This window comes from Muntiacus reevesi, chromosome 1 (genome assembly GCF_963930625.1).
Source record: "Muntiacus reevesi chromosome 1, mMunRee1.1, whole genome shotgun sequence".
Classification (NCBI taxonomy): domain Eukaryota; kingdom Metazoa; phylum Chordata; class Mammalia; order Artiodactyla; family Cervidae; genus Muntiacus; species Muntiacus reevesi.
The window spans coordinates 77,386,652-77,414,517 of NC_089249.1; the positions used below are offsets into that span (position 1 = coordinate 77,386,652).

The following is a 27,866-nucleotide window of genomic DNA, read 5'->3' on the forward strand; positions in this document are numbered from 1 at the left end:
CTCATTCACCCCGAGGAGCCCTGTCCCAGAGAGGCCTCGACGGCGGGGGTGGCTTGGCTCTGTGCGGGCCCTGGGGCATCAGGACAGGGGAAAGGGTCGGGGCAGCATGGGGCCAAGAGCCAAAAGCCAACACTGGTGGGGCCAGGCCTGATGTTAAGGACAGCCCTTCTGTCTGCTGCAGGCCAGGTGGGCCCCAAGCTGAAGACCTCCTTCCCCGTGCCCCTCACAGGTGGGGATGCAGGGTCTGCGAGGGGCAGGAAGATGGAGAGCACCCCTGGGCTCCTGACCACCCCATCCTCTTCCTGCCCTCACAGCCTCCCCAGTGCCAACCCTGGGGACCTGTCCTCCAAGGGACAGAACATCCAGCCGGAAAACCCGAGAGCTGCTTCTGCCTCAGCTCAGGCTGGAGGAGAGGGGTGTGCTCACCCAGCCCCCGCTCACTGAGTGGGACCTGGCAGACACAGCACCGCTGACCCACCCCCACCTGTGGCTGGGTGTTTGGATACCTCCAGGAGAGAAGAGCCACTGGGCTCAATTTAGGGGGAGGCGTCTGTGAAGAGGGACCCCCTGACATCTCCCAAGTGTCCCTGGTGCTCCTAGACAGACCAACCAGGCCTCTGTCCACAGAGAGGGTGAAGCTCTCGCCCATACCCCCCTTCATCCTCTGGTCTGGAGGAGGCACCCACCCCACCTTTGGCCAAGTCTCTCCTGATGCCCTGTGGCCCTGGCTGGGGAAGAGGGGGCGTGAGGAGCCAGAGGACAAAGTCCCAGCCCTCTGGAGGGCCCACCGAGGCCCACCACAGAGCCTCTCTCAGAATCAACCCGAGGGGAAGACAATGGTGGGCTGGCTCGGACAGAGTGACACCCCGCAGAGGCTTGTCCTGGCCTCAGGGAACCCAAGGGTCCTGGTTTCTGTGACAAGGGGCTTCCCAGCCCTTCTGTACATGATGGTCCAATACGGCCTCCACCCACCCTCCCCAAGACCTTTTACAGCCCTGCAACCAAGACCTCGATCGGAGCCAGGACTCCAGTCCAGGGCGGAATCTTGGCCTTGGAGAGTCCTGGGACAGGCCCAGGCGGAAGAAGCACCCTCACAGATTACAGTGTAGTGGAGGAGGTTTATTTGCGGATGTGGGGAGAACATGGCAAGGGCCCCTGGGGCTGGCCAGCAAGGGGGCAATCAGTAGACTGGAAACAGATTCTCCAAGCCAGGTCCGAGGGCGGGCTCAGGAACTGGCGGTGTGTGTCATGGGGGTAGGGTGGCGGGTTGGCCCAAACCTATACGAGAGGAAGCACGGGGCCTGACTCCCACGGCGGGAGCTGGCCAAGAGTCCTCACGTTAGGAGAAAACGGACGAATCTGAACGTCGTGTGTTTCAGACCCCAAGAAGCCCCAAAGTACAACAGTAATGGAGAGACCTCCTTCTCCAGCAAATTCCATCACTGCTGAGGGACTGTTTTCACACGCAGCTCACTCAGGTCCAGCATCCTGGACCATAGACCCTTGACCTTGACTGCCCTCTGCTCCTGGGTCTGGCCCTCTCCTCCTCACTCAGGCTCCTTTAGCACGGCCAACAGCTCCTTCTGTTCTCTGTGTAGAGCCTGACATCAATGAGAGAGAAGAGACAGACTGGGAGATGAGAAAACCCAAACCCCTTTCCTCCACTGTCCTTGACTCCAGGCCTGAGTTTCCGCCAGGGCGATATGGAAGGTGTCTGTAACTCATGTCATGGGCCCAGCAGGGCATATTAGGAAATCCACCCCACTCAGCAGGTGTTTATGGCAGGTTGGGTGGCAGGCTTGGGGCTCCACCTAAGCTGGGCCTCCAGAGAAGAGCTGACCTTCAAAAAGGTCCCTAAAGTCTCCCCCTGATCGTCTGACCTCAGTGGAGATTGCTAGCAGAGAAGCTTTCTTAAATGGACTTTCTGCTGAGCTAATGGTTTAGTTGCTAAGCTGTATCCAACTCTTTTTGACCCCATGGACTGTAGCCTGCCAGGCTTTTCAGTCCATAGGGATCTCCAGGCAAGACTACAGAAGTGGATTGCTATTTCCTTCTCCAGGGGATCTTCCCAACCCAGGGATCAAACCCACATCTCCTGCTCTGCAGGCAAAGTCTTGACCACTGAGCCACCGGGGAAGCCCTTCAGCTGGACTAGACATGCAAACTGTAAAGGGAGCTCTTTGGGCTCACCCAGGACTCAGCACTGGGCACGCGTGACCCACTTCAGACAGCGGTTAGGATCTGTAACTGACGGGAGAGGTGCGGCTCTAAGAGCAGGGGCGTCCTTCTTCCTCTTGCAATAGAAGCACCAAATGTCACAGCTGGCAGGGCTCTGGGGATCACTATTTGGCCAATTTGGAAGCCAGAGCCCAATCAGAGAAGTGATCTTTGGCCTCATAGTGATGGGGTGGCAATGTCAGAGCAGCCTGAGGACCCAGCAAGGCAGCCCTAAGAGCACCAGAGACACAACTGTGAGCCATGGGACCCGCCCCAGGAGACAGGACCAGGCTGAGGGCCTCGGCTACCCGTCCTGGGCCCTGCCATGCAGACCTGGGCCACTACACCACACGACGCTGCACGAGAGGACACCCCCAGGGCCAGGGCATTACAGCAGGAGGCTGAGCAATGAAGACAAGAGGAGGCAGAGCAGGACACAGCCTTTCTCCCGCCGCGCCTCTCTGAGGCTCAGTGCCTTGTGGAGGCTGGGGCACGGCCTTCAGGTTACCCTGACTGGTCTTGGGAGGAGACCACCAGGGAACCCAAGAGCCACAGATCTGGGGACCTGTCTCGCTCAGGATCAGGAGGGTTTGCCCCAGGAAGGGAGCTGTCAAGTGGCCACAACAGACATCAGCTGGACATCTGAATGGTGGGCAGAAGCCAACAGCGGGCCACGGTCCAAGCCCCACTAGAAACCCTCTTTGGGAACCGTGTTTTGAGCCAGCAAGGAAACCCACCTCATCGCTCTGCAGCGACACTTGCTGTCTGTGTCAGCCAGCCTGACCACCCCTCCCTTTGTTTACCAACCTGGCCCCAAGTGACTCTGGGCCACTTTCAGAAATAGAGTTCACCCTCAAGGACACCCTTTAGTTACAGGGAGGCTATGTTGTAGTATGCTGACACTCTAGAAGTCACTCTAAAGTACACATTTTAAAGGTACTGGGCAGTGGCCATGTGGAGTTGAACCACCATGGCTGTGGAGTGTTGACCCTGGCCGTGACGGGGAGAAGCCATCCCTGGACAGCCACTTGCTCTCTCTGGGCCTGTTTTCTCCTCAGCTGCCACAGGGGAAGGCGGGCCTGAGGGCCGGGCTGGGGCTCTCACCTGCCAGGCCTGCTGCCGGGCCTGGGCCTGCAGCTGCAGCTCCTCCAGCTGCCTGCGCCCAGCCAGGACGGCGTCCGCCAGCTGCCTGTTCTCGGCCTCCTGCTTCTGCACACGACGCTGCAGGGCATCCCGCTGCTGCAACAAGTAGGGCGCCATGGCGCTGCGCAGGTCCTTCTCCGGGATCCCACTGGGGCGCCTGCAGGGGGCGCAGGGGTGGGGACAGGGAGGAGGTGGTGGGGTGAGGCCTCGTCTCCAAGCCCAGGTGGCACGCCCACCTTCAGCCTCGAGCTGAGCTGGCTCTCGAGGCCTCTGCTCTGGTCCCTCTCACTCCCAAACCCAATCGCATGGCTCCTGCTCCTGAAGGGAACCCTGACCCCTGTCCCTCAGCTCCCGCTCCCAGGAAACCACCTCTCCCCTTTTCACTAGTCCGCACCCTAGCCTTCCTCCTTTCATTCACATACGCTCTCCCCAGCTCTACCCCTCCAGGGCCAGAGGCGACTTTCTTCTGTGCTTGTGACCACGTGCCTTGCTGGGGCATCCCCACTATCAGACTGTGAGCTGGAGAGATGGGGACAGGCGGGTGGCCCGAGAGCAGGCCCAGACCCTAAAAGGCCATGGCTGGCTAATGTGGGACGATAAGAAAAGACAGATCTGAGAAGGCAAGGTTACAGGGGGTGCTGGGTGCCCAGAGTGAGGAAATGGATCAGTTCTGATAGGCAGGGGCATAGAAGCCACTGTAGGTTCTTTAAAAATCCTTTGTCAGTTATAAAAGGTAATTCTCAAAAAAAAAAAAAAAAAAGAAGTAATTCTCTTCAGTTATAAAGATCATAAAGCATTAAATTGAAAAGCACAAAGAAAGGTTTTTACTCCTCCTGACCTAGGATTCTACTCAATCAGGGAATGGAGGCAGCAGCTCAGGCCACTTGTGGTTTCGATGGCCTCAGTCCTGCACTCCCGTCCCCAGGGCCCTCTCCCTCCTGCCCAGGACAGCCAGGCAGTGGGTCTGCCCCCTGGAATGACAGCTCCAGGACAGCAGGTCTTTCGTGTCTTAGTCACTGCCGAATCTCTGGCATGAAGAACAGTTCTGGGCGTATAGTAAGTGCTCCTAAAATATTTGTTGGATGAACAAATGAATAAAAACCAGATGCTTGGGCCAGACTAACCGACCTAAGAGTTCAAATGTCTCTATTCAGCCTCATCCCACTCCCTCTACCCTCTCTCCCCCAGGCCACTTGGTCCTGAAACGAGCTCCCTGGGAAGATTTCTCTCATCCCTGTCACCTCAACCCCCAGGATGGCAAGCGTTTGCCCCAGCTCTCCTTCCCCGGAGGGGCTGTGCGTCTGTCTCTCTGTTACGGGTCACTGTTTGCTGGTGGTCCTCTCCACCTGTGCCTGTCACAGGGTCCTCTCAAGGGCCGAGAGCCCACAGTCTCGTGCACGTGGTTCCCCCAGAAAACCTCCTTCAAAATGCTGAAATGCTGGCACTTCCCGGGTGGGCCCGTAGAGGCCCGGGTTCCATCACAGGTCGCAAAAGTAGATCCCACATGCCGTGCAATTAAGATCCAGCACAGCCAAATAAATTTTTTCTTTTTTAAAAAAAGATGCTGAAATGCTGCCTCTTTCCCTATGAGCCTGCCTGTGGCCAGGGGAGCAGGCAACGCCCTTCTCACCAGGCTGGCTCCTTGCGGTCTTTGCTTTCTTCCACAATCGCGTCCAATGCAATCAGGACAGCTTCCAGGTTTCCCTCAGCTTTGATTTCAGAGATTTCCTCCTGGAGGGAAAACAGGAAGGAGCTATAATGATACTAGACAATTCCATATGCTGAACTACTAACGGCACTTAGTAAAATACTGGCTGACTTAAATTCTGTCTTCATACAAACACTCCAACTTTCCTACATGTGACTTTTATAAGTAAGAAAGTACAACACAGAAAACATTTTTAAAAGAGTCTGCCTGGGCTTCCCTGGTGGTCCAGTGGTTAAGAATCCGCCTGGCAATGCAGGTCAATCCCTGGTCCAAGAAGACCCCACATGCCACAGGGCCACTAAGCCTGTGAGCTACAACCATCCAGCCATACTCGAGCCCATGAGCTGCAACTATGAAGCCTGTGTGCCGCAAAGCCCGCGCTCTGCCACAAGGGAAGCCACTGCAGCAAGAAGCCCGAGCATCACAACTAGAGAGTAGCGCCCCCTCTCCACAACTAGAGAAAGCCCACACTCAGCAAAAAAGACCCAGCACAGTTAAAAAAAAAATTTTTTTAAAAGAGCCCGCAGCAATACTCCCCCTTCTGCCCGTCATCTCTGAAGGCTGCAGCCCCTGCAGTTATCCTCACGCCCCAGCGCCCCTGGCTGACAGCACACATACATTCTGACGCTTAACGAGGCCCATCCTGGAGTGGGACAGCATGGAGCTGAGACTCCCCAGAGAGTTTAATGGGATCCTGTCCCTTCCTGTACCCCCTCCAGCATGCAGTTCCCGTGAATTCAACCATTTGCTAAATGCCTCCTCTTCCAGGCTTTGCAGCAGGTGCTGGAGAAACACAGAGAAGCAGAACTAGGCCTGCGCTCGCTGAGCTCCCAAGGTCAGGCGGGACAGCAGATATAAACACCACTACATCACAGGACAAGGAGAGAAGGGGCATTCGAGACACCCAGGTCATGTGGAGGGAAGGGAAGGTGGCCACTGCAGCCCACGGGGCAGAGGACAGTCCTGGGGGCTGAGGGCAGATGGAGGGCAGGGCCCCTGCCTTCAGAGGGCTGAAGACCTGAAGACAGGACCCGAACCAAGAGTGCTCCAGGGATTCCTGCCACTCACCTGGATAGAAGTCTGCAACTGAGTTACAAACTTGTCATGGATGCGCTGTGTCATCTCAGGCTGCAACTCATAGAAGTGCTTGTAACAGTCAGTGAACCTCTGGAAGCTGGTGGGAGGAGAGAAGGCGCAGGCTGGGGATTCAGAGTCATCAGCCCTGCCCCTCATCACAGGGCTCGAGGCCCTGTCTCCATGACTGGCTGACGGCAGTGGGGGCAGACTCTCATCTGCAGCTCCGGTCACTGAGGATGGCTCAGCCGCTCCAGTCTCCCCACTCCCTCTCAGCAGAGCCCCATCTGAGTTCAGGTGTCTCCCTCTGAAGGGTGGGTCACACTCAGGCCAGCCACGGTACTTAAACTTGACCTTACCAAGCACCAAATCACCAGGAGGGCTGATGAGGACTCAGATCACTGCCCCCGCCCCCATTCTGAACAAGCTCCCAGGTGACGCTGATGCTGCTGGTCTGCGCCCCTCACTTTGAGAACCTCTGGTCCTTCCAGTGCCCTTGCAGGGCGGGCTGCATTAGGACAGGGTACGTGGCCTCTGGGAGAGGTCTCCTTACTCCTAAGAAGAGCCACACAGGAAGAACTGATGCCCGTCCCGTGGGACTCAACTATACTCAAGTGATGCTCCAGCCCCCACAACCATGGGGGCCTGGCCTGGGAGCAGAGTTTCTGCCCTAAAGAGGCGGAGCAGGGAGACGGAAAGAACCGGGGCTCTGAGAACATCACCAGGCTGCTGGAAACATCACCCTGAAGCCATCCCACCTCGGGGCTTCTCATTAGTGAGGTCATGGATTTCTCTCAGTGTTTGGGCCATTTAAAGTCAGGGCTCTGTCACTAGCAGCTGACACACGCCTTGTAGCTGCAAAGGTCAAAGGGTACCCAGTATACTCCCGATGGCTGGCTCCTCTTGGACAAAGGAACTGAAATAACTTAATGAACTCTCATGGCTGCTTCCTCTCCCTCTTCACCTGTCTCTCTGCCTGCTCTCTCAGGCCCTTCCCCTCCACAAGTGATCGCTGAGCCCTGCTATGTGCTGGGTGCTCCGGGTCAGTGAGGCTGGCATGGCCCTCCTGGTGCTTCCAGTGGAGGAAGAGATGGCAGGAAATACAGAAACTCACATGTGAACGTGGGGATGATTACTAGTGGAGAGTGCTTGGAGGGAAAAGGGCCGGGAGATACGGGGCTCAGAGAGTGCACCATGGCGATCACCTTTAAGTGTGGGGGTGGTCAGTGAAGGCCCCTCTGATGAAGGAATGCCAAGGGACCTGGCAAAGTGTCTGAGGAGGTGTCCCGAAACACACCCTGAGGCTTCACTATGGGCTCAGATATTCCTCAGCCATCTGGGCCAGCTAGGGGCTCCGGACAAACAGGAGGTTAGGTACCTGGAACCCAGTACACAGGCCCCGCCGCAGCCAGGGAATCACTGCTGGGTCCTCCCTTTCTCATGGCTCTCTGGCCTCCTGGCCCAATTCCTACCACCAAAACAACGTCCTCTGAAACAGACGCAGAGAGTGGCGCAGTGGTGTGCTGGAGCCAGCTCACAGTGGTTTGCAAGAGATAACTGTTAAATTTCCAGGAAATCTGTGAGGCACTTGTTAAACACAGTAATTATTGAAAATTAAATTATATATGATTATAATGAATTATACTAAAAACAAAGGCACTGGGACTTCCCTGGCGGTCCAATGGCTAAAACTCTGCGCTCCCAGTTCAGGGGGTCCGGGTTTGGTCCCTGGTGAGGGAACTAGACCCTGCATGCTGCAACTAAGATCCAGCACAGCCAAATACATAAATAAGTATTTTTTAAGAAAACCCACAAAGGTACTAACTGCTCAAAACACATGATGTCCAAGTCATTCTACACGTTTTACTCTGCTCCGGAGGCCGACTCCATCCACGGTCTCCACCTGTGGAAACACTGCTGCCCGTCTGTCCTCTGCTGTATGTAGGGATGCTACGCTGCTAGGCTTATTTACACCTGGGAAGCTAGCAGACACCGCAAGCCAGGGCTTTATTTCTGGAGAGCTGGCTGTACACATCTACCAGCATACCTTAGTCTCCCATCCTCTTGAGGGTACATGTTTGGTATCAGTGCACCTTGGGGGCAAAACCAAGGTACCAAATACAAAGATGACAGACATCCTTTCACCCTCAGCAGAGCCCCAGACATCCTGTTGTTTTGCCGCTGGCCCCACGAGCCACGCAGTCTGCGGCTACACGGAGGAATGTGGAGGGACGCATGACGCCTGACAAAGCGCGGCTGGAATTGAAACCGGGTAATTGTGGCTTGAAATGGGTCTGGCTCAGAAACGGGAGATCCTGCTCCTCCTCCCAGCCCACTCGCCAGGCGCATCTGAGCTGCGTGCATCTGCTCTCAGCCCAGGCTGGCAGCAGACAGGGCCCAGGGTGGGGGCAGGATAATTCTGCTCACCGGTGCTGCTCGTCAACTCTTCTGGTGTCCCCTTCCAGGTCTGAGAGTTCAGGGAAAGCGACGGATCCAGAAGCACACACACTAACACACAACATGGGAAACATGTGATCCAAGGACATGGAGGGAGAACAGCCAGGCTGGAAGCGGTGAGGAAAGTGGTTTCTTTTCTTTTAGTTTCACTGAGATATAATTGACATATAGCACCCTGTAAGTTTAAAGTGTAAAGCATAATGACTTAATATATACTGGTAAATGATTACCACGGTAAGTAAACATACACCATCTCAGAAACAAAAAGGACTTCCCTGGTGGATCAGATGATAAAGAACCCGCCTGCAATGCGGGAGACCTGGGTTCAATTCCTGGGTTGGGAAGATCCCATGAAGGACAGTATGGCAAGCCACTCCAGTATTCTCGCCTAGAGAATCCTCATGGACAGAGGAGCCTGGTGGGCTACAGTCCATGGGGTCATAAAGAGTCGGACACGACTGAGCGACTAAGCACACACACACAGAGAAACAAAAAAGGACAAACAATTGGATTTTCCTTGTTATGAGGACTTGTAGAATCTACTTTTTTAACAGCTTTCACATATACCATACAGCAGTGATAACTGTAGTCATCAAGTTGTGTGGCGTCCCTAGTACTGATTTATCTTATAATTGGAAGTTTGTATCTTCAGACCACCTTCACGTGATTCCTTCTCCCCTCAGCCCCCAGGGATTCCTTTCTTGAGAGCCTGTGCAGACTTAGGAATACTGTGAATGCTCTTGTAAATTTCCTGAAAAAACACACTCACAGAGAAATAGGAAAAATGATGCATTTTAGAAAACATTCACGGCCACTCCGCCAAGTGTCAGCTTGTATCTTCTCACGTAAATTCTAATATCTCTGTGGGTAGGGATGCCATCCACAATGGCGCTGGGATCTCCAGGGCACCCAGAACAGTGTCAGATACACAGCAGCAGTGTGTATCTTGTAGCTTCTACAAGACAAGCTGCAGACCAGGTGAGTGCGACTGAGGTGAGGCCCAGGCTGCCTGGCCTCAGGCGTGGTCCATTCCTAGCCACCTCCCCGACCCTGGACCCTAGCGTACCAAGGCTTGGGCTACTTGAACAGAGGTGCCCTCTCCACAGAGCATCTTCATCAGCCTCCTTTGCCCTGGGCTGGAATGGTCTTCTGGCCTTGGTCTTCCAAGGGTACGCAAGGGGCCCTCCAGCTGTCTATGCCAGGTAAGTGTACCAGCTCTAAGGACTGCCTGTCCTTTTGCCTGGGTTCACATCCTACCTCTACCACTCATCAGTTGAGTGACCTTGGGCAACTTCTTTACCTTTATAAGCATCAGTTTCTATCTCCATCAAACAGAGATAATAACGATCCATAAGTCACAAAATTACTGTGAGGATTAAATGAGGTTACATATGTAAACACTCAGTACAGTGTACAGGGAAAGCTCCATGTTAGCTACAATTATTATTACTATTTTCAAAGCAACAGTCCTCACCACCCCCTGAAGAGTGTAGAACACAGCCAGTAGCTTGGTTTCCCAGGGCTGGGCAGTCTGAAGAAGGCAGGTGCTTAGTAAAGCATCTTGACTGCAACTGCATGTGCAGGAAGAACCCCTGACCCCACTGCAAAGAAAAGGCTGCACTGTGGCCCCACAAAAACGGCCACGTTTGTCATCAATGAAAGCATTTTTTATTGGAGTATAACTGCTTTGCAATGTTGTTACTTTCTGCTGTTTAAGTGAGTCAGCTGTATGTATACATATATCTGGCCCCTCTGAGACGTCCCTCCCACCCCTGCCCCACCCCAGGTCCTCACAGACCACCAAGCTGAGCTCCCTGTATTACACTGCAAGTTCCCACAAGCTGCCTATTTTATACATGGCAGTGTGTTTATATCACACCCCATCTCCCAGTTCATCCCGCCCTCTCCTTCCCCCGCGCTGTGTCCACAAGTCTATTCTTATGTCTGTGTCTCTACTCCTGCCTTGGAACTAGGTTTATCGGTACCATTTTTCTGGATTCTACATACACACTGGCTATATATATAAAACACATATATTGTTAATATATGATATTTGTTCTTCTCTTTCTGACTTACTTCATTCTGTATAACAGATTCTAGGTCCATCGATACCTCTCCAAATGACCCAATTTCATTTCCTTTTATGGCTGAGTATATTTCATTGTATACATGTACCATATCTTCTTTATTCATTTCTCTGTCGATAGACCTTTGGTTGCTTCCATGTCCTGACTATTGTAAACAGTAGAAAGTAACCTTTAAAAACTGCATTTACTGAATTTCAAAACAGAGATGACTACACATTAACTGACTTTAACCTGTTTTTTTCTCTTATTATGCAATATCTGAGACACCATCACTGTTTTTGAACTCACCAAGAAAGCATGTCATTCACAGCACTAAAAATTCATTGCAGGGACTTCCCTGGTAGTCCAGTGGTTAAGACTCCACATCTCTGATGGGGGCCTGGGCTACTAGATCCTGCGTGCCGCAACTAAGACTCCGTGCTTCGAAACATAAAACCAAACAAAACCAAACAACCTCACTGTAAACTGAGTTTTCACATATGTTTGACTTAAAATATTTAAGGCCAGAATCAAGCTCTGGTGGCTAGTCAATCTGTCAGTTTACATACGCAGATAAATTGTGCAGGAACGGGAAGACAGAGGCCCAGACAAGTAAACGTGTGTACTAGTGCTAAAGAGAAGGAAACGGCAACCCACTCCAGTGTTCTTGCCTGGAGAATCCCAGGGACGGGCTAGCCTGGTGGGCTGCCGTTTATGGGGTCGCAGAGTCGGACATGACTGAAGCGACTTGGCGGCAGCAGCAGCAGTGCTGAAGAAACCTGGGGTGCCCTCCTCCATGGTAACCAGCTTGCTGCCTGCCTGCCTGCCTGTTCCACAGACTGTCCACCAGAGGGCAGCTGAGAACCGGCGTTTTCGCTCAATAAAGGCATGGGGGTGAAGACAGACCAGGACAAATACACAGAAGCTGGGGAGCATTGTGACAGAAATCCACGCTCGCCACCCACCACCCGCCACCTGCACAGATGCCCTGTTTTATTAGGAAATGTTTCTCTAAAATTAAAAAAGAAAGAAAAGAGAAGAAAGAAATATTTCGCTGCTTGGTCTTTCCCCCTCCCCCTTTTCAGCCTCAGAACTGAGAAAGGAAGAAGGGGGAATAAAAACCAGAAGTGTGCCCTGATGAAAATAAGAGGTCAGTCAGCTGCACGTAAATCAAGCTAGAACATTTGCTCACACCATACAGAAAAATACACTCAAAATGGCTTAAAGACTTAGATATGTGACCTAACACCAAAAAATTCCTAGGAAAGAACATAGGCGAAACATTCTCTGACATAAATCGCACCAATGCTTTCTCAGGTCAGTCTGCAAAGGCAACAGAAATAAAAGCAAAAATAAACAAATGGAACCTAATCCAACTTACAAGATTTCACACGGCAAAGGAAATCAGAAACGAAATGAAAAGACAACCTACGAAGTGGGGGAAAATATTTGCAAGTGATGTGACCAACCACAGCGCTCCCTGGAGGAAGGAACGTCTGAGAGAGACGGAGAGCAGGCAGCAGTGTGAAGGTTAGCGTGCACGGGCACGTCTGGGTGTGAAGATGCAGTGACAAGAAAGATGCACGGAGCACCGACTAGAACCAAGCCCTCTACGTGAACCCACTCACTTAGTCCTCATGATAACTCTGAGGAAGGGTCTACTCTCACCATGCCCATTTTTCAGATGCAGACGCTGAGGCAGAGGGAAGTCTGCTCAAGGTCACAGAGCTGGGACATGGTGGAGCCAGCAGCTCTGGGTCAGGTGTCCTTGGCCTCCAAGACACACAGTCTGCAGGCTGGTGGGTCAGACACACCAAGCCTCCACTGTATCATGATAGGAAGAGCTGGAAGAGGGGGCTTTAGGCAGGGGTGGGACAAGATCAGATCCGTATGTTAGCAGCTCCCTCTGGCTGCTGGGAGCGGGGACTAAGGAGGCACAGCTGAGGTGACGGCTGACACAGTGGGGACAGGGTGAGATGGATGATCTGGAAACACACGAAGAACAGACAATCGGCACGATGGGCTGAAGCCACATACCACAGTCTGGTGAGTCATGCCCACACTTCAGAAGCAACCGCTGCCAGTAGTATGCATCATCTGCACATTCAAAGGGCGTGAGGTATTTCTGAAGCACTTACTTAATCAGAATATTTTAAATATCAAACCACTCTTTTTCCTGTGAAGAACTGTTTCCTATGAACACCAACAATCTCTGCCATTCATTTAAAACTTTACCAGTTCACGCACATATGCAATTAGCTCTCCTTCCTTGGTCACTGTCAGACATAGGCTTCAAGTCAGTTTCTACAAATCACCCTCTGTAGCACGTCTCGGGCTGGCAGACGGGACCTGGACAGGCACTGGACGGAACTGTCGATCACCTCTCACTCCCTCCGTGCCCCCGGGATGGACAGCACACGTGGCACAGCTGCTGGGGGCCGTGGGTACCTGTGGCAGACTGAGCTTTCCCCCAAACAGTGCAAACTTCAACCGGGGCCCCACCAACACCAGCTCGAAGCAACTGCCTCTCTTGGCGGGAAAAGAACCCTTCGTTCTCAAAAGACGAGAGGTCGCATGTGGTAAGCTCCAACAGGGCCACATTTCCATGTCCTGAAGCCTAAGAAAGGACAGATTTGGACATCTTTGCCTCAGCTGATCCGTGAAAGGAAGACACTCTAACTGAAGACAGGGTGTGGGTCTGTGAGATCTGATAGCCCAGTGAGGCCAATAATCTTCCAGTCACTCTGGAGTGTATCATATAATTTGCCCCTCTGGTCAAGCTAACATGGATGGAAAAATATGAGTTGTAGGGGAAATCAATCTGCAGTTTAAAATATCCCTTTGGATAACTGACATGTGAATAGACCACGTTTTACTAGGGTAGAGATTCCTGTCCTCTGTATAAGAACTTGGTCTTTGGGATTGAGGACTTTTAATGACTCGGGAGAGGGTCGAGTATTTAGATATATCTTAAAAGGCTGTATTCATACATGACATGTGTTGAGCCCTTTCTATGTGGAAGCCAGCCACAAGTTCCTACTTAACTGAACGAGGGGAAGGATGTTTTAGCAATGAGAAAAAGTAAGTGGAAAGAGCAGGTGGCAAGAGTGGGGGACAGTAGCGGTTCCCAATGCCTAAGAATTTATGTGTGTGTGTGTGTTTGCACCTGCACCAAGCATGCCTTGCTGCACACCCACGGCCCTGACCATGGCTGGAGAGATAGGAAGGGCCAAGGGGTGACTGGCCTTTACACTAAGCTAAGGAGCTGAGCAGTCCTGAGCCAATTAAACATAAGCAGAAGGACATGCTCAAATCTGAGCCATAGACTGGAGGGAGGGAGCAAGATTGAGGATGAAGGGTCATTTTGGAAGCTGGTGGAACAATTCTGTGATAGACAGTGAGGGCCTGGACTGAAGCATTTGCATGAGGATGGAGAGGAGATTGAGGAGAGAGGCTGAAACCAACAGGGTTTGGTGGCTGACTGGAAGTAAGGGGTCAATGAGGAATTCCAATCTGGCCTAGAGAATGAGTAGATGCTGGTATTTTCAACCAATCTGGGGACCACAAAGGGAAGAGAAATCCTGTTTTGCTGAACGTGATGGTTCTGTGGGACACCAAGTGGAGATTTCTAGTAGTAGACTGTTAGAGATAGAGGCCTGAAGCGCGGGAGAAAGGGGTGGCTTGAGAATCCTCACTTATTCCAAAACTGTTTACGGTATGTTTGCTATGTGCCAGGCACAATAATAAGCAATGAGCAGAGAGTGGTGAACAAGACAGATAAGATCCTGTCCTTAAGGATCTTACATTTCCTGTGGGGAAGACACCACAAACAGACAAGAGAACGACATACTGTGGGAAGTCTTTACAAAGGAATAAAATAAGGTGTCATGATAAAGAATAACTAGGGGAGAAAGGCGGCTTTAGAGAAGATCAAAGAGATGGAAGAAAACCATTTCTGGCAGAGCAAACATCAAGTGCAGGAAAGCTCTTGACTTTCTAGGGAATGAGGAGGTTAGGATGACCAAGTACAGCTGCAGAGAGGAACAAGAGGTAGGCAGGGGCTAGAACACATGGGGCCTTGAAAGCCATGGTAAGAAGCAAAGAACAGCCACTGAAGGGCTCTCAGCACAGCAAGATATCAAAGGGGCTGTGATCATGCAAGCGTGCAGGTGAAGCAAGAAAAGGGCAATGCTCACACATTTAACGGACAAGTGGACGGAGAAAAGCCCAAGAAGGAGCAGCCAGTGAGGTAAGGGACAGAGAATGGTGTTGGTAGCCAAGGGAGAAATCTCAAGGACAGAGAAGTGGTTAATAGTGTCAAATGCTACACGGAGAGCAAATACATTAAAGATGAAAAAAAAAAAATCCAACGTATTTAACAACAAAGAGTTATTATTGACCTTGAAAGGAAGGTTTTAGGGGAATGGTGTCAAACTCCCCTAAGCTGAGGAAAAAACTGGAGAGGGAGAACAAGAAGCTGGGAATGCAGAGACCCAAAGTCCCAGCCTGGGACGTGAACAGAAGGACACTGCGGGAGGGAGCTAGGAGGATGCGCGAGGAGGCGTCTCTCAGCCAGGCTCGCAGACGTGTGAACCGCTGCCTGGCGTCTCTATCCTCTGCGAGCCAGGCCTGAGGTGCTTTCAGTGAGCGTGTACAGGCGGAAGGGGAGGGCCTGCGGGACCGCAGAAAGATTTCAGTATTAGTACTTCTGTGGAGAAGGGGAAGACAGCTGACTGGAGACAAGAGGATAATGAGCTCTCTGAGGGCCCAGATGAACTCCAACAACATGACTGTGTGGAAGCACCATTTTCCACCATGGGCGAGACTCTACAGCTACTCAGAGGGTGAGTGCAGGGGTGGAGGAGTGCAGACAGGATCCTGAGGGTGGGTTTCACAGCCGGTGGGTTGGAAGGACGGGGGACAAAGGAGCCGAGAGACACAAGTGTGGCTGCCTTGTGTCTCCAACTGAACCTCTCCAAACACAAGTCTTGATCTCCAACCCCAGACTCATTTCTCTCCCCCAGCTCGCTGGGGAGTGTTCTTCCTCATCTCAGTAGATGGTAAAACTGCACTCAATCACCATCACGAAGAGTCGGCATCCTCCTGGAGGCCCCTGCCCTCATCTTCCCTTCCAACCGCATACGATTCTATCTCTAATTAGCTCATACCCACCCAGCTCTCTCGTCTACACCGTCTCTCATCTGGACCATTTCAGCCCCTACTATGCAGTTAGCATCCCAGACACAGGACCATGACCTGACAAGTCTTTTAAGGGCAGACAAGATGATTTAGACTTAAAAATAATGGGAACAGCTTCAAAAAAATTTTTAATGGAATGACTTCAAAAATAAAAGCTCAACACTAATAATTGTCAATTTAGAGTAATAAAAAATATAACATATCAACTAGCCAACTACAATTTTAATATAACTAGATAAAAATTATATTTAATATGGGGATACAGATACTTTTCTCCCCATGACCATAACCTAATTTTTAAACTTACCATTATAACATGATCATTTTTTTCATAAGTCAGTATTATTCAAAATGGAATTTTAAACAACTCCATAGTCATGTGGCATAGGAGATCTTAGTTCCCCGACCAGGGATCAAACCTACACAACCCAGGCAGTGGAAGCATGAAGTCTTAACCACTGGACTGCCCTCAATAGGATTTTATTAGATAGTTATTATACTTATGTAACCACCATTCTTCAAATGCTGAACATTTTTGGTGGTTTTCAACTATTTTCTACTGAACATGCTGCACGGATGAATATTTTTTGTACTTTTTATTTTATGATGTAAATTTTTTGACAATTTTATTTTGAAATAGTAATAGATTAGAGGAACCTGCAAAGAAATGTACTCTCCCCACTGTTAACATCTTACACAACCATAGTACAATATCAAACCAAGAAGCTGACACTGCTACAATCCACAGAACTCACTGAAATTTCAACAGTTATACAAAAATTTGTTTGTGTGTGTGTATCTTTACCACATGTGTAACCTTGCATAACCACCACCTCAGTCAAGATACTAGATGCTTTTTAAATATATTTGTCATGATATGGGTTGAGGTCGCAAAAAAAAATCAAGAGTCTAGAAGCCTAGAAAGACCTTAAGGTAATCCTACCAACAATCTATTAATATCCTGCACAGCATTCAGAGTATCTTTAAAAGACCAATCACTGTATTCAGAGCATTACAAATAAATAGATTTTTAAGCCCATGGAGAGCCATCTCCTAAACACACACACACACACACACACACAAAAGGATCAGTCATGCCTTAAAAACATCAATGACTTTCCATTTCTCTTAGAATAAAATCTCTTGCATCTAACAAAAAATAATAACCCCTATATATAATGTAACAAAGACAGACAATGGGGAAAAATAGATATAAACAACTGTGATGAGAGATTTTTTTCTTTTTTAAATTTTTTAATGTATTTTTAAAATTTATTTATTTTTTAATTGAAGGATAATTGCTTTACAGAATTTTGTTGTTTTGTGATGAGAGATTTTTAAAAAGAAATGAATGGCTCAATCAAGACCATTTTTAAAATGAGCATATTCTCTCTCTCTACACACACACACACACATATAGGCCACAGCTTATGGCATGTGGGATCTTAGTTCCCAGATCAGGGATCAAGGAATCTATGCCTTGGGCAGTGAAAATGGAGTCCTAACCACTAGACCACCAAGGAATAACTAAAATATTTTAACAGCAAAATTTAGAAGCTCAAACTAATAAATAAAATAGAATTCTATACCCAGGAAACAGAAAACTGTATACTCTTTTCAAGTATACATGGAACATTCACAAAAATTGCCCATAGACTTAGCCATAAAGAGTCAGAACGTCAAAAAAAAAAAAAAAAAAAAAAAGTCAGAACGTCAAAAATTCCCACAAAATCAGCATCACACAAACTGTTATTTCACCACAACCTGATAAAATTAGAAATTACAAGAAAAGGATAACTCTTTAAGAATTACATGTCTGGGAGCCAAATAACATACTACTAAATAATCACCGGGTTACAGAGGAAATGATAAGGAAAATTACAAAGTACATAAAATTAAATGACAATGTCTATATGTAAAAAAATGAAATTGGATCTCTTTCTCATACCATATAAAAACGACCTCAAAATGGGTCAAAGACCAAAGATGAAAGAGCTAAAACTATAAAAGTCATAGAAGAAAATATATGTATAAATCTTTATGACCTTGAATTACACAATGGTTTCTTAGATGACACTAAAAGCTCAAGCAACCAAAGAAAAAGTTCTTTGCAATTTTAAACCTAAATAAACATTAATAAATAAGTTATCTAAATGCAATTGTGGATGTGACTGGCGATGGAAGTAAAGTCTGGTGCTGTAAAGAACAATATTGCTTTGGAACCTGGAATGTTAGGTCCATGAATCAAGGTAAATTGGAAGTGGTCAAACAGGAGATGGCAAGAGTGAACATGGACATTTTAGGAATCAGTGAACTAAAATGGACTGGAATGGGCGAATTTAATTCAGATGACCATTATATTTACTACTGTGGGCAAGAATCCCTTAGAAGAAATGGAGTAGCCATCATCGTCAACAAGAGTCCAAAATGCAGTTCTTGGGTGCAATCTCAAAAATGACAGAATGATCTCTGTTCATTTCCAAGGCAAATCATTCAGCATCACAGTTATCCAAGTCTATGCCCCAACCACTAATGCCAAAGAAGCTGAAGTTGAATGGTTCTATGAAGACCTATAAGATCTTTTAAAACTAACACCAAAAAAAAGATGTCCTTTTCAGCATAAGGGACTGGAATGCAAAAGTAGGAAGTCAAGAGATACCTGGAGTAACAGGCAAGTTTGGCCTTGGAGTACAAAACGAAGCAGGGCAAAGGCTAACAGAGTTTTGCCAAGAGAACACACTGGTCATAGCAAACACCCTCTTCCGACAACACAAGAGATGACTCTACACGTGGACATCACCAGATGGCCAACACTGAAATCAGACTGATTATATTCTTTGCAGCTGAAGATGGATAAGCTCTGTACAGTCAGCAAAAACAAGACCAGGAGCTGACTGTGGCTCAGATCATGAACTCCTTATTGCCAAATTCAGACTTAAATTGAAGAAAGTAGGGAAAACTACTAGACTGTTCAGGTATGGCCTAAATCAAATCCCTTACGATTATACAGCAGAAGTAACAAATAGATTCAAGGGGCTAGATTTGATAGACAAGAGTGCCTGAAGAACTATGGATGGAGATCAGTGACACTGCACAGGAGACAGGGATCAAGACCATCCCCAAGAAAAAGAAATGCAAAAAGGCAAAATGGTTGTCTGAGGAGGACTTACAAATAGCTGAGACAAGAAGAGAAGTGAAAGACAAAGGAGAAAAGGAAAGGTATACCCATCTGAATGCAGAGTTTCAAAGAATGGCAAGGAGAGAGAAGAAAGCCTTCCTCAGTGATCAATGCAAAGAAATAGAGGAAAATAATAGAATGGGAAAGACTAGAGATCTCTTCAAGAAAATTAGAGATACCAAGGGAACATTTCATGCAAAAATGGGTACAAACAAGGACAGAAAGTTATGGATCTAACAGATGCAGAAGATATTAAGAAAAGGTGGCAAGAATACACAGAACTATGTAAAAAATATCTCAATGACCCAGATAACCACGATGGTGTGATCACTCACCTAGGGCCAGACATCCTGGAGTGTGAAGTCAAGTGGGCCTTAGGAAGCATCACTACAAACAAAGCTGGTGGAGGTGATGGAATTTCGGTGGAGCTATTTCAAATCCTAAAAGATGACGCTGTGAAAGTGCTGCACTCAATATGCCAGCAAATTTGGAAAACTCAGCAGTAGCCACAGGACTTTCAATCCAATTTGGGATTTTCATTCCAATCCCAAAGAAAAGCAATGCCAAAGAATGTTCAAACTACCACACAACTGCACTCATTTCACATGCTAGCAAAGTGATGCTCAAAACTTTCCAAGCAAGGCTTCAACAGTACGTGAACCAAGAACTTCCAGATGTTCAAGCTAGATTTAGAAAAGGCAGAGGAACCAGAGATCAAATTGCAAATATCCACTGGATCATAAAAAAAGCAACAGAGTTCCAGAAAAGCATCTACTTTTGCTTTATTGACTACGCCAAAGCCTTGACTGTGTGGATCACAGCAAACTGTGGAAAATCTTTAAGAGATGGGAATACCAGACCACCTGACCTGCCTCCTGAGCAATCTGTATGCAGGCCAAGAAGCAACAGTTAGAACTGGACATGGAACAACAGACTGGTTCCAAATAGGAAAAGGAGTACCTCAAGGCTGTATAGTGCCACCCTGCTTATTTAACTTAAATGCAGAGTACATTATTCGAAATACCAGGCTGGATGAAGCACAAGCTGGAATCAAGATTGCCAGCAGAAATATCAATAACCTGAGATATATATATGACACCAGCCTTATGGCAGAAAGCGAAGAGGAACTTAAAATGATGAAAGTGAAAGAGGAGAGTGAAAAAGCTGGCTATGAAACTCAACATTCAAAAAATTAAGATCATGGCATCCGGTCCCATCACTTCATCATGGCAAACAGATGGGGAAACAATGGAAACAGCGACAGACTTTATTTTCTTGAGCTCCAAAATCAGTGCAGATTGTGACCGCAGCCATGAAATTAAAAGACACTTGCTCCTTGGAAGAAAAGCTATGACCAACCCAGATAGACAGCATATTAAAAAACAGCTGCTGCTGCTGCTAAGTCACATCAGTCGTGTCCAACTCTGTGTGACCCCACAGACGGCAGCCCACCAGGCTCCTGTCCCTGAGATACTCCAGGCAAGAACACTGGAATGGGTTGCCATTTCCTTCTCCAGTGCATGAAAGTGAAAAGTGGAAGTGAAGTCGCTCAGTCATGTCCGACTCTTCGCCACCCCATGGACTGTAGCCTACCAGGCTCTTCCGTCCATGGGATTTCCCAGGCAAGAATACTGGAGTGGGTTGCCATTGCCTTCTCCAATTAAAAAGCAGAGACATTACTTTACTGACAAAGGTCCATCTAGTCAAAGCTATGGTTTTTCCAGCAGTCATATATGGATGTGAGAGTTGGACCATAAAGAAAGCTGAGTGCTGAAGAATTGATGTTTTTGAACTGTGGTGTTGAAGAAGACTCTTGAGAGTCCCTTGAACTGCAAGGAGATCAAATCAGTCAATCCTACAGGAAATCAGTCCTGAATATTCATTCGAAGGACTGATGCTGAAACTGAAGCTCCAATACTTTGGCCACCAGGTGCAAAGAACTGACTCACTGGAAAAGATCCTGATGTTGGGAAAGATTGAAGGCAGGAGGAGAAGAGGACGACAGAGGATGAGATGGTTGATGGTATCATAGACTCAACGGATATGAGTTTGAGCAAGCTCCGGCAGTTGATGATGGACAGGAAGCCTGGTGTGCTGTAGTGCATGGGGTTGCAAAGTCAGACGTGACTGAGTGACTGAATTGACTGAATCTAAATTGGACTTCTCAAAATTAGAATTCTTACCAGCTATCAGTAAAAAAGACAAACAGCCCAATTAAAAAATGAGCAAGGAATCTGAACAGACATGTCTTCAAAGAAGGTTATCCAAAGGTCAATAAGCACATGAAATATACTCAGCATAATTAATCATTAGGAAAAAGCAAACCCAAGCCACTATGAGATACCAGTTTGCACCCACAAGGATGACTATTGGCTATAATCAAAAAGACAGACCTAACCAGTATTGGTGAGAATGTGGAGAAATCAGAACCCGCCATCAACTGCTACAGTAAATGTAAAATGGTACACTTGCTTTGGAAAATAGCTTGGCATTTGCTGAAAAAGTTAAAACATTGAGTTACTATACAATCCTCCATTTTCACTTCTAGGATTATCCCTAAGAGAACTGATAACATCTGTTCACAGATGTTGAAAACAGCATTAATCATAATAGACAAAAAAGTAAAAACAATCCCAAATGTCTATCAACTGATGAATGGGTAAATAAAATGTGATATACCATACAATGGAATTATTATTCAGCCATAAAAAGGAATGAAGTACTGATACATGTCATAACACAGATGAACCCTGAAATCATCAAGCTATGTGAAAGAAGCCAGACACATAAGACCACATGTAGTATGGTTCCACTTACATGAAATGTCCAGAAAAGGAAAATCCATAGAAAAAGAAAGTAGATAATGGCTACCAGAAGCTAGAAGACTGGGGTGAGAAATGGGAAGTGACTGCTAATGAGTACAAAGCTTCGGGGGTGATGAGAATGTTCTGGAATTAGAGTGATGGTGGTAGCACAACTTTGTCAATATACTAATTGCACACAGTAAAGGGTGAATTTTATGGTATATGAATTAAATCTCAACTTAAACATGTAAAAGACTTGAAAATATTAGATATAAGAATTTGTAGAAACCAGTAATTACTTGAAAATTTATAGTTTTAAACACACTTTTCAGGAAACAAAAGACTGAAAAAGAAGAGTTAAATCGTCAACTCAAGAACTTCAGGGAATTCCGTGGTAGGTTATAAGTTAGGATTCTGGACTTTCAATGCCATGGCCTGGGTTTAATCCCTGGCCTGGGAACTGAGAACCTGCAAACTGCAACCAAAAAAAAAAAAAAAAATTGGGAAGAGACTAATAAATAAATCTAATTTAAAAAAAAATTAAGATAAGGATAGATTCCAAAGATAAAGACACAAGATATAACCTCAAAACACAGAAAAAAAATTTTTAAAGGCTGATTCTAAAAAAATAAAAAATAAAGGCTGATTCTTTAAAAAGATTAATAAGTTAGAACTCCAGCTACACAAAGTCAAAAACAAAGAAACAGCATGAAATGGAAAAAGAGGGAATAATAAAAATTAAATAATTTAAAATAGTTCAAGAGACAAATTTCAGGGGGAGGGGGAACCTGTAAAATGGTAAATCTGTCTTAAGAAGAAATAACATCTAAACAGATTTGTAGCCATTAAAGAAACAGTAACACCAAATATCTGCAACAAACACTGCCCAGACACTTTATGGACATGACAAAAGATGCCTACTGCATCACTGATGCTTAACATAATACTGGCAGGCCTCAACAACCCAGAAAGTTTCAGGCGTAAATGAGCTCTTTCAAACTCTTGAGGAATAGATAATCTTGATTTTATATAAACCATTCCAGGAGAGGAATATATGTGGCTAACATATCTTTGATTCTATAAGCTGATAAGGATAGTGTAAAAAAAAAAAAAGAAATTATAGTCTCATTTCACTTCAGTTCAGTTCAGTTGCTCAGTCGTGTCCGACTCTTTGCAACCCCATGAACCACAGCACGCCAGGCCTCCCTGGCCATCACCAACTCCCGGAGTTTACCCAAACCCATGTCCATTGAGTCAGCGATGCCACCCAACCATCTCATCCTCTGTCGTCCCCTTCTCCTCCTGCCCTCAATCTTTCCCAGCATCAAGGTCTTTTCCAATGAGTCAGATCTTTGCATCAGGTGGCCAAAGTGTTGGAGTTTCAGCTTCAGCATCAGTCCTTCCAATGAATACTCAGGACTGATCTTTAGGATGGACTAGGTGGATCTCCTTGCAGCAAGGGATTCTCAAGAGTCTTCTCCAACACAGCAGTTCAAAAGCATCAAGTCTTCAATGCTCAGCTTTCTTTACAGTCCAATTCTCACATTCATACATGACCACTGGAAACACCATAGCCTTGACTAGACGGACCTTTGTTAAAAAAGTAATGTCTCTGCTTTTAAATATGCTATCTAGGTTAGTCATAACTTTCCTTCCAAGGAGTAAGCGTCTTTTAATTTCATGGCTGCAATCACTATCTGCAGTGATTTTGGACCCCCCAAAAATAAAGTCTGACACTGTTTCCACTGTTTCCCCATCTATTTGCCATGAAGTGATGGGACCAGATGCCATGATCTTAGTTTTCTGAATGTTGAGCTTTAAGCCAACTTTTTCACTCTCTTCTTTCACTTTCATCAAGAGGCTCTTTAGTTCTTCACTTTCTGCCATAAGGGTAGTGTCATCTGCATATCTGAGGTTATTGATATTTCTACCGGCAATCTTGATTCCAGCTTGTGCTTCTTCCAGCCCAGATTTTCTCCTGATGTACTCTGCATATAAGTTAAATAAGCAGGGTGACAATATACAGCCTTGACGTACTCCTTTTCCTATTTGGAACCAGCCTGTTGTTCCATGTCCAGTTCTAACTGTTGCTTCCAAGAGCTTATAAACATTGATCTAACTAAATCCAACATATATTTTAAATACATCATATTCAAGATTTATTCCAAGAATGTGAAGACAGTTTAACATCCCTAAAATCTACCAATGTAGATCATAAACATTAACAAACTGAAGAAAAATGACAAGATCTTCCTAACTGAGGAAGAAAACATCTGATAAAGTTCAACACCTAATCATGATCTTCTTAATAATTCTCAGAAAACTAGAATGAGACAGGGACTTCCTTAATTTGCCAAAAATATGTACCAAAAATTACAGAACCCATATGGACTGGCACAAAGACAGGCAAATAGATCAGTGAAACAGAAGAGAGACCCTGGGGCACAATATGCAGAGGGCCTTGCCGTGTGATAAAAGGGCTCCATAAAGCAATGGAGATGAACGAACCGTTTAGTTGGCAATGACTGGGAACACTAAAAAAACAGTAAGACTAACTGAAACTACCATTTTACACCTGTGATCAGAGAGATCACAGACTGAAAGAGTAAAACGATAGAACAGCCAAAAGAAGAAAACACTGTATATCATCTTTGTGATCTGGGTGTGGGTATAGCCTCTATAAACAAGATATCATAAGCACAGGCCATAAGATTAAACATATGACTTACATGAAAATTGAGTGTTTTAAAATACAAATTGATTAGGTGATACCTAACATTTTATTAGGACTGTTTGAGGGATGTGGAGTTAGTGTAAAGGTTGAATAGAGTCATGAGGATCCACATAGCTTGGGAGAAGGCCCCCTGGGATGACTACATTTCTCTTTCTGCCTCATTTTCCTGGGGTAAAATGTAAACAATTAAAATCTGCAATTTTTAATTTAATTAAGGATTTCTGTTACTCAAAGGACATTATAGACAAAGCTAACATCTCATAGAGATAACTATTTTCTCTTCAGTCTAAAACTGACAAAAGGATTGATATCTAGACCATACTGGGAACTCCAGCAAATCAACAAGATAAAAAACCCAATTTTAAAAAAGTAAAAAAAAAAAAACCAGTACAGGAAATAAGTAGGCAGTTCACAGAAAAGGAAGTCAAATGACTAATGAGGTATACAGGGAATTGCCCACACCTTATGCAGAATTAGAAGTGTGCAAATTAAAATAATAATGAAATACCCTGTTCACACTTTCAGAATGGCAAACATTAGAATGGTGGATATAGGAACAGCTTTTCTGGAAAGCAAGTTGACAAAACATAGGTAGATGTAAATCCTTGGATCCAGTGATTTCACTCCACTGTACATACACCTCAAAGAAATTCTAGCACTAGTCTGTGAGGGGAGGTACCCCGGCACAATCTGTGGAGGAGGGAGTTGGAAGCAATCAAGAGTTCATAATTGGGAATGGGTAAGTGCTGGATGTGTATCATGAAATGATAAACAGCACTGAGAAGCTATGAACCACATGCATTTACAGTACATGGTTATATCTTAAAAACAAAAATCTGTTGATTGAAAAAGACATGCAGCACGATTATGATTCATATAAATTTAAAACCTATATAAATTTACAGACAAAACAACACACTTTACAAGGCTGCAAACTCATTCAAATGTCAGGTCCTTGCACTTACACTAACCCAGACCCATCCCTATTGCTCTCTATTCCTTTTCACGAATTTTTCTTTATGGCACAAGAAAGTCTATTCCATGAGAGCAGGGACCTTCCTATCTTCATCACTGCGGTATTTCCAGTTCCTAAAACAGAGACTGAGACACTAGAGATATCCAGTAAATATTTGCACATGAATACATGAATAAATGGAGGACATACAGCGAATGCAGAACAGGGCCAATGGGAAGGGGAGAGGAGGGCAAGAATGAGTAAGAGAAAGCCAATCAATCGATCAATAATAGAGCTTGCCTGGACATATAATGATGGCGTGTCATGAACGGTCCATAAAAATGATTATAAATTATTTATCAAATGTATTACTGTGGAAACTGTGCCCTGCTTGATAAGCCTCTCACCTGCCTGTCCAGCCTCCTCTTATTTTACTCTCATTCTGCTACTTCCTAGAATGCCGTGACCATTTCAAGGCCTTTGCACAAGGTATTCCTCCTTCCCGTAAGCTTTTTCTCTAGTTCTTCAAAAGGCTGGTTCCCTCTCATTCTTCAAGTTTCAGATCAGTGTCACTTTCTCAGAGTGGAATCCCTATCTTATCTAGTGTTTTCCTCCCCCCCCCCCCCCACACCTTGCCTCTTCATTACCTTACCAAGCTCTGTGATAATTTTGCTTACTTCATGTCTCTACATATTGCAAGTAAGCTCCAAGACAGGGGCCTGGTCTACTTTATTGTATCCCCAGCAGCTGACACAGTGCCTGGCACAGGCACTTAAATATTTGCTAAGTGAATCAATGAGTGAAGAGATGGATCCCAAGGCCTTTGTAGGAAACAAAAGTCCTAAAACTAGGAAGGAAATCAGGAGATGAGTCCTGATGAGGTCAAAGAACAGAGGTAATGGGGACATAGAGGGTGGATGGAGAATAGGCTGTGGTCAAACCTCTGAAGGTTCTGATAACAGTGTTTCAGGACTAATGTTCTGGGTTATGGGACCACGGACAAAACTCGTCCTTCAAAGTGTGCAGTACTGTTCTGAGAGGCTGAGACCTCGGTCCCTTTGCTGCAATACCTGCACCTGGGCAAAAGTCTCCTCAAACAGCAGAATACAAAGAAACTATAAGGGACTAAAACTAACCACATACATGCACAGTTAATGGCAAGTTATGAATAAGATACAAAAAGACTAAAAAGCCAACAGTTACTTCTGGGCTGTTGGAAGTAAAAGCTGGGTACTGCACATGATCCCGGCACACAGCACCACCGAAGGGTTAAGTAGAACACTTAAGCCTCTCCAAGCTGGACCAATGGATCCACCCCTGTCCTCTCCCCATTTAAGGGACCAGCTGCCTCTCCCACAGGAAAACCAGCAAGGACTCCTACAGCTTGTTTTCAAGCCCTCCTGCTGCACCACGAGTCTCAATAAAGGCTTGTCTGAATTTCTCCTCTTACCGGTTTCTATTATTTGAAGTGTTCAATAACCCAGGTCAGTAACACTGTTAGAATACTGTTCATAGAAAGCAGACCAGAAGAGTTTCTTTCTATTGTAAGACATTCATTCCTCACACCCACCCCGTGAAGAATGTTATTACTATTTTCATAATAAATTCTATAATTCTAATGCTTTCTACGTGGCCGGCACTGTTCTAAAACCCTTACGACTATTTACTCTTAAATCTCGGAAAGATCCTATGAGAAAGGCACTATTGTTGCTATTTTATTCACGCTGAACAGAAGCACGGAGCAGTTAAATCTTTTTCATTTTAAGTTGGGCCATGATTTGAACCCTAAATCTAATTCGAAAGCCTGTAACGTTCCTTCCAAGCACCTATAATCAACACCAGGTTTACTGGAGAAAGGAGTAGCTAAAAGTCCTAGATCTGCTCCACAGTACCTGTGTTAGCAAAATAACCAGTAACCCCAACATCCACGTGACTCAGCTCTTTGCCCCCACCCGCCCATCACGGGCCATCCTGATCTCGCGAGGTTTAGACTCCAGTGGGCCAACAATCTACAACGAGATTTACACTCAGCCTCACTTCCTCTACCTTACCTCCCGGCAGCGACCAACTTCTGGAGGAAAGTGTCCACCATGGTGTCAAAAAGCTTCACCCTCGAAATGATAGTGCCGGAGCGCGCAGATTCCTGAGACAATTCCTCGGGCCCTTTTTCTTCACAGTCGCTGCCAGCGTTGACGCTGCTCGCTTCGGCCATGTTGAAATAGAACCGCCAAAACCGACTGACCCGGCCGCCCCGCCCACCGAAGCCCCCGATTGGCCGCTCCCGGCCGTGGGCGCCTCCGATTGGAAGCAGCAAATGTCTATCACCATGCC

General features: G+C 46.6%; 1 protein-coding gene across 2 annotated transcripts; it reads right to left on the reverse strand.

Annotated features, from left to right (window-relative positions):
- Positions 1–1,098: 1,098 nt before the first annotated feature.
- PMF1 (polyamine modulated factor 1) lies at positions 1,099–27,758 on the reverse strand. 2 transcript variants are annotated; one of them, XM_065902129.1, is made up of 5 exons: positions 27,587–27,758; positions 6,137–6,242; positions 4,991–5,091; positions 3,322–3,456; positions 1,099–1,601 (listed from the first exon to the last, which is right to left on the reverse strand). In XM_065902129.1, the coding sequence occupies exons 1-5, from the start codon at positions 27,745–27,747 to the stop codon at positions 1,562–1,564; spliced, it is 543 nt and encodes a 180-aa protein (XP_065758201.1). In that variant the 5' UTR covers positions 27,748–27,758; the 3' UTR covers positions 1,099–1,561. The 2 variants fall into 2 exon arrangements, with proteins under 2 accessions (XP_065758201.1, XP_065758194.1); XM_065902122.1 differs by having other exon boundaries at positions 3,322–3,517.
- Between the last annotated feature and the right edge of the window lie 108 nt (positions 27,759–27,866).

What these genes read in the sequence shown, in the direction of transcription:
- PMF1 (XM_065902122.1), bottom strand. Translation starts at nt 27,747, where the DNA reads ATGGCCGAAGCGAGCAGCGTCAACGCTGGCAGCGACTGTGAAGAAAAA. An exon ending in AGTTGCAGACTTCTATCCAG is followed by an intron (nt 5,092 to 6,136) that starts GTGAGTGGCAGG and finishes TTTTCCCTCCAG; the next exon opens with GAGGAAATCTCTGAAATCAA. An exon ending in GACCGCAAGGAGCCAGCCTG is followed by an intron (nt 3,518 to 4,990) that starts GTGAGAAGGGCG and finishes CGCCCCCTGCAG; the next exon opens with GCGCCCCAGTGGGATCCCGG.